Here is a 6,883-nt window from a genome sequence, read left to right as displayed (position 1 = left end):
GCTTGTTTCTTTTATTTGTATTGAGCGCTTTTGTTGCAATATATTAGGTTAACTTGAAAATGCAAGTACAGTACAGGGGCATAGCAGTGGATTTTCAAATGAGGGAAACTGGATGGGGCTCTGACATTTCTAATTGCCAGGTTAGACAGTAACAGCTAGTGGGTCCGAAAACGTGGTGTGCAAGAGCGCTTCAACCTATGAAAAATTGAGATGTATGATACAAAAAATCCTTTTTTTTATATTTCAAAATGGGGGTTATGATACCCACCCCGTCTAATACGACTGTAATTTTGTTTCAACTCCTGACAGACTTTGGTGTGTGTTACAGTCTTATAAAAGATAAGGATTCAATCTGCAAAATTACCTTGTAAATTGTGATTGAAAGAGACTTCAATCTGTAATTTTGTTCAAATTGCGGAACGTTTTTAACAGCCAGCATTTACTGATGTTTTCAAGCTTTTTTCAAACAAAACTAATTTGAACTATATTTACCCAAGTCAATTCTCTCACTCATGGCGCACGTAAAAGGTTGGTGGTTTATTCACGTTTGTACGTCACATGAATTTTTGAACGAGAGGGAACCTTTTTTTTTATTTTGCTAACTTAAAGGAATCCATATATGGTGTTGTCATTTACTAAATATGGGCACCGCTTTTCAAGACATCTTTTTTTTGTTACCGAGATTTCTTGAAGTTGCTTACGAGCCTCTGTTAGTCCGCCGCCTCGGATGTATTAAATTATTGAAATCCTCAGGTAGATGCACGTTATTGGGTACTCCCAAAATATTTGAACCAACAGGGCGGACACCGGAACGTATTTTCTGTACGAGGTTATGGTTATGCCATAATTTCAGGTACAAATACTACGGGAGTAACTTAGCTAGTTCATGAACTCGTAATAGAAATAAATTAAGGAAAATTGAAATAAAATTATTGCCTATCCTTAACCTGATACACATACTACGTTCCGGTGTCCGCCATCTTGGTTCACATACTTCGGTAGTACTCATTATTGTATGCACAGTAGCAATTTTGTATGTAGAAGGTTTATTTATTTTTGTTAAAATGTGATGGTCAGATAATAGCGCATGTTTGACTTCACTTTATTAGCAGAGAGTTTTGCTCGTACTAAATTGTTTAGTTGACACAAGACATTTACCTGGTTTAGACGAGCAAACCGCATTATGGGATTTCTGTTTTCCAGTAAGTTAATATTTTATTCTTAATATTTCAATCAATATATCAATATACAACGCATATCTGTATTTCATATTGTACGTACTAGTCATATTTAAACACCATACCCAACAAAGAATTATTAAGAATATGTCATTACTACAGAAGAATTTTGTTTTAAAAAATGAATCACAATATTTATTCTGTTCTGGGTATATGAATATTCTGGGTAGTACTGAAAATTATTCATTTTGAAATGCAGGGTCGTAAATATTTCGATGTAAAACCTACTTCATACTGTTTCAAATATCCTTACATGATAAGAAAAAATATACAAATTTTACAGAGGAGAGGGCGGAAGATCGCTACAGACACAAAAAAATATGAAAAAGCTCAAGATAGAAAAAGTTAAAGTAAAACAAAGTATTCGAGAATGGGAATGTCGCGAAAGAATAGAAAAATTAATGAAACAAGAACCTCAAAACAAACACTCACGAAAACTGAAGAACTGATTTCCATTTTCAAAACTATTAAAATTGGAGGACGAAATATTAGGAGTAAACATTATAATTTTTTTCTAAACAATAAAACTACTTGCAGGATTGTTAAATGTGGCATTTGAAATAATATAGCACAGCATAGATGATGGGCAAGTATTAACAATAAATAGACCTTCTTCATTGTGAGTGTGTTCATCCTACTATGCCCGCATTCAAGTTGCTTGTGCAAAGCTAATCTTTAATCGAACTAGAATTAAAAATCTAAAAATCTCAAAAATCTACGCATTGTCAATATTTGAGCTTGGTAATCAATGGCAGATAATTCACAGAAACCCAACAAACTAGACTCAATAAGTCCGACAGCCATTTTTAAAATTGCCTTCCTGGGTATATACTGTATACTTCATTTTATCTAGTACCCACTGCCATCTTGAAATATTTTCAGTCGAAAAATGAGCAATGTTTTTCTTCACAGTTGTGACCGTAGTTTCGTTTTATTTATTTGTAGACTGTATATTTTGATGTATATAACAGCCCGATAAAACATGTTAGAATGAATTTTTTGTTTAAAGTGCGGAACGTTTTCAACATGCACTTTTTTACACATGTTTCCTGGTTACAAATCTAAAATGTTTACAAATCTACCATGTTTAACTAAGCACATTTTATTGTCATGGCGCACATAAGAGGATTGTTGGTTTAATCACGTATGTTCGTACAATAATTGTTAAACGAGAAGAATGGTTTTTCTTATATTTCCAACTCGAAGAAATGAATCTAAGATTCAAATTTATATTGGTCATGTTATTAAACTAATATCGGTATGTCAGATAAAACAAACGTTTCTCAAAGGTGTGTGGAATTTAATATGTTTGCAATTAAAAAAAACTTTTGAAAAAAAAGAGCAAAATTTTTCAAAATTACAAAAACCTTTTTTTAATGTTAGCGGGAACGTCCTAAGTGGGAATAATTTTTGCCCAAATTTGTTACTCCACGGCTGCTTACGAGATGCTATTACTCCAGTCCATTCAAATATATAGAAATTCATTAAAATGTTCTTGTAGATGCACGTTTTTGTATGCACAATAAAAATCCGAAATGTTTTGTTAAATTGATTTAAACATAATCATCAAATATTAGCGTTTTTAATGTTATATTTGACTTTTTTTTGTTTTGCAAAGATTTTTAGGAAATAACTAAATTGTTTAGTTGACACCAGATCTTGGAGACACTCAGTTGAACAATTAACTAAATTTGACCGAGTAAAACTCATTATGGGATTTCTATTTTCCAGTAAGTTTTTGTTTTTCTGCTGGAGGTATTTCCATATAATTGTAAAATTTTCATTTTCAGCTGAAAATAATCTTCATCATTTAGCCAATATTATCTAAGAAAAGCAAAATATGCCATTTATATATCAGACTTATGTAATAAAAATTAAATTGAATGTTTTATTCTGTTCTGCGCATCTAGTAGTTATAGAGAATCAGTCACTGTAAAATCAATTCCACACAAAGATAAATATCAACAACTGCAATTCGACACTGAAACTTACATTCCACATGAATATTCTGATATAAACCCTACTTCAGATTGTTCCAAATATATAAATATTAAAACACGATGGACATTTTTTACAGAGGAAATGGCGCAAGATCGCTACACACACCAGCAAGAAATGAAGAGACTTGAAAAAGAATACGAATTAAGAATAAAACGAAGTCAAAAGTTGACAGAATTGGAAGTTAGGGAAAGATTGGAGAGGGAGAAACAAAAAATGAAAAACCAGCACGAAATTGATATGCTTGAAAAAAAGAAACAGACTATTGTTGACTTTGTCACAGCTTGGTGAGAATTTTTCGTATTTATTTCAGCTTGTTGTTTCCTTAAACTGAAGTTAGTCCAATCAAGTGTATTTCCCGAACATTTGTGTAGGCAGGATGAAGACAAACAAATAAATATATAAATTCATTTTTTTTTAAAACAGCATTATCTTACATATATGGGGCATTTTTTAAACAGAGCTGTGTTCGGTGTAAAGTAGCAAAAGTCCTATAGATAAAATACAGTAAAAAAAACCTTACCTGTTCCTGTATTTTTTAATATAACTAATATAATGCATTTTACATCAGCAATAAGATGGGAATCAATCCGTTCGGAAGTCAGCAATTTCTTGACTTTGCGCGCGATATGATGAGTGGAAAACTCGCAATCACCAATGGAACATCAAATCTTCGCGCTTTGAAAGATCAGTAGCAAGCATCTTGTCGATATATCAAACTTTTGGTTGTTTTGAAAAATCGTTTTTATGTAGATGATCTTAAATAAATTGTGCTCAAAAAGTAAATGTGAGTCCGTGCAATTTATTCATAGGTAACAAGTGAGTGCTCGAATGGGGACTTGAGTACATCAAGGCCATTAGCCTTGATATATATTAGTTAAGGGTAGAACCCATACTCCGGGGATCCATAACAGAGTTAAAATTCTATATTTCGCTTCATATGAAAAATATCGGGATCATCATGCTGTCGGAAACTTATGACTTACATTCCTAAAAATAATCTGCCGTGGACAAGAAAAAGAATACCCATAGGTCGCCAATCGCAAATAGTGCAACTGTATTCCCTTACTCACGGTTTTAACTTTAGTTTAACAATCATGGGGGTTTGGTAGGTCTTATTAAAAGTATTCTTATCTGGATTTTATAACAGATGCTTGCAATACTGGCAATTGCGTGATTATACGCCGGAACGTAGTTCTGGTATCGGCAGTTTTTTCGGTTCCTGAATTTAGGTTCAAATAAACAAGTTTGAACTTGAGGTAGACGTCAAGTTAAAGTAGACATCAGAAAAGTCAATATGACATTTAAAAATTATTTGGGATTTTGGGGGCTTCCTGCTTAATCATTTGGAACTCCCATATTGTTTTTTATTACACAACAACGAACAAGAAGCTCGTCACGCTCGCATTGAATGTCGAGTGTTTCAAATCAAAAAGGCGAATGTTACATTTTCAAAAATTTGGAAATTTGAAAATAATACAAATAAATAGGTGATCTCTAAGATGGTTTCTAATTATACTTTGAGACAAAATATTTACCGAAGTATTTCAATAAAACAGTTACAGGTTTAAAATTAAAAATATATTTATACCTATTATTTTCAAAGCAACTGGTTTTTGTTCTTTTTGGATTGGATGAAGATTGGATTTTAAGCTTTGATTGTTTCGTTAACCAATGCGCAGCATCAACGCTAAACTAATTGTTCGTAAAGAATAAATAAGTAATTTATTCACAAAAGTAAGATTTAATATTAAAATTTATTTATAAACACATAGGCGTATCCAGAATAAGGCCATGGCAGAGAAAAATTTTCGACTTTTTGGAAATTTATTTTGCGTCATTTTTATTATTTTAATGTATTCGTGAATGATTCGACTATAACCAAATAGGCTTCTTTTCGACTTACTAGCAAATACCTTAAACGAACCAACCGAATAAATAAAATTGCGCGATTAGCTTAGACAACGTAGTAAGATTCATTGAAGATGATAATTGAGATATTTGGTTGTATTAAAAAAGCGATTGGCGTAAAAAGAGTTTGGTTGTATTAAGATGGCAATTGGTGATTTTTTTGTATCAAAATGGCGATTCGGATGTTTGCTTGTATTAAGATGATGATTGGGATGTATTGTTGTATTAAGATGGCGATTGGTGATTTAGTTGTATGAAAATGGCGATTGGGATATCTGGTTGTATTAAAATGGCGATTGGTACGTTTGGTTGTATTAACATGGTGATTGGGATGTATTGTTGTGGCTACCAGGGAAGGGTTGGGCCATAATCTACTCCGATTTTCCTTATTTTTATCCCTGTCCATGGTCTTCTGTCCCTTTACACAACTTGGTGTAAAATAGGCGAACAAAATTGGTTACCTCCATCTTGGTACACATACTACGCAGTTAAAAGTCCCAAATAACAATCGAATATAAAGAAACTGAACGAGCAAACTAACCACAGTACGTTGTTTATTTAATGAAATGGATGAGTTTGGTAATATTCAACAATTTTATAATGATTATGATTATGTCGATACACCCAAATTTCTAAAAAACATTAAATATTCCTATTTTGCAGTGACATTACAGTAAGGTTGCTTTCTAATCTATTTGTACATTGCAGTTATGTTATACTTTTGGATACATTTTCATATGCTTGTGTAAACATTGTGTTCTATATGATTCATACGTAGATGATCTTAAATAAATTGTGCTCAAAAAGTAAATGTGAGTCCGTGCAATTTATTTATGGGAAACAAGTGAGTGCAAATGAAGACTGGCGTTCGCTGAGGCCATAAGCATTGATATATATTGAATAAGGATAGCACCCATACTCCACAGATTCATAACAGAGGTAAAATTCTTATATTTCGCTTTATATGCACAATATTGGCGACATCGTGCTGTCAGAAACTCTTTCTTATATAAAAACTTGCCTTGCCTTAGAAAAAAATAGGTATTCTCATAGGTCGGCCTATCACAAATAGTGCAATTGGATTTCCTTGTCCACAGTTGAGTTAATTTTAATTTGTAAATCATGTAAGATCGGTAGGTATTATTGGGCTATGTAGCTAATCCCATCTAGATATCATACCAAATGATTGCAGTACTGACAATTGTGTGATTATATGCCTGAACGTAGTTTCGATATCGTCAGTTTTTCGGTTCCTGAATTTAGGTTCAGATAAACAAGTTTGAATATGGGGGTAGACGTCCGAATGCAGTAAACATCAGAATATACCAATATGTCATTTAAGAATTATTTGGGATTTTTGAGGGCTTTCAGCTTAATCAAGTGAAATTCTCGTTATGTATATTATTATACAACCAACGAGAAGCTCGCCACGCCCGCATCGAATGTCAAGTGGTATAAAACAAATGGCGAATTTTGATATTTTGAAAATTTGGAAATTTGAAAATATTACAAATAAATAGGTGATCTTTAAGATGGTATTTGAGCATATTTTGAAGCAAAATATTTGCCAAAATGTTTCAATAAAAAGATTTCAATTTCAAATATAATTCAATTTTAATTTTAAAATAAAAAATTATATTTTTACTCGTTTTCTCAAAGCCAGTTTTGCCTTTTAGGTTAAAACCTTCGCGGTATATTGGTAATTATTATAAATAGAAATTCAGTCTTTGGTCTAC

At 32.3% G+C, this 6,883-nt stretch overlaps 1 protein-coding gene across 2 annotated transcripts; it reads left to right on the top strand.

Moving 5' to 3' along the window:
• Nucleotides 1–987: 987 nt before the first annotated feature.
• Nucleotides 988–4,022, top strand: LOC144421017 (uncharacterized). 2 transcript variants are annotated; one of them, XM_078111065.1, is made up of 3 exons: nucleotides 988–1,202; nucleotides 3,316–3,523; nucleotides 3,808–4,022. In XM_078111065.1, exons 1-3 carry the CDS (start codon nucleotides 1,184–1,186, stop codon nucleotides 3,929–3,931), a joined length of 351 nt encoding a protein of 116 aa, XP_077967191.1. In that variant the 5' UTR covers nucleotides 988–1,183; the 3' UTR covers nucleotides 3,932–4,022. The 2 variants fall into 2 exon arrangements, with proteins under 2 accessions (XP_077967191.1, XP_077967190.1); XM_078111064.1 differs by lacking the exon at nucleotides 988–1,202 and adding an exon at nucleotides 2,823–2,968.
• Nucleotides 4,023–6,883: the final 2,861 nt, after the last annotated feature.

The sequence above is a fragment of the Styela clava genome, chromosome 3, assembly GCF_964204865.1.
Source record: "Styela clava chromosome 3, kaStyClav1.hap1.2, whole genome shotgun sequence".
Classification (NCBI taxonomy): domain Eukaryota; kingdom Metazoa; phylum Chordata; class Ascidiacea; order Stolidobranchia; family Styelidae; genus Styela; species Styela clava.
Note: the sequence above shows the minus strand (reverse complement) of the source record. Positions and strands in the feature narration are given on the sequence as shown.

Excerpts from the sequence above, each read along its gene's own strand:
- LOC144421017 (XM_078111065.1), top strand. Across the intron at positions 3,524-3,807 it reads GTTGACTTTGTCACAGCTTG|CAATAAGATGGGAATCAATC; the intron begins GTGAGAATTTTT and ends ATTTTACATCAG.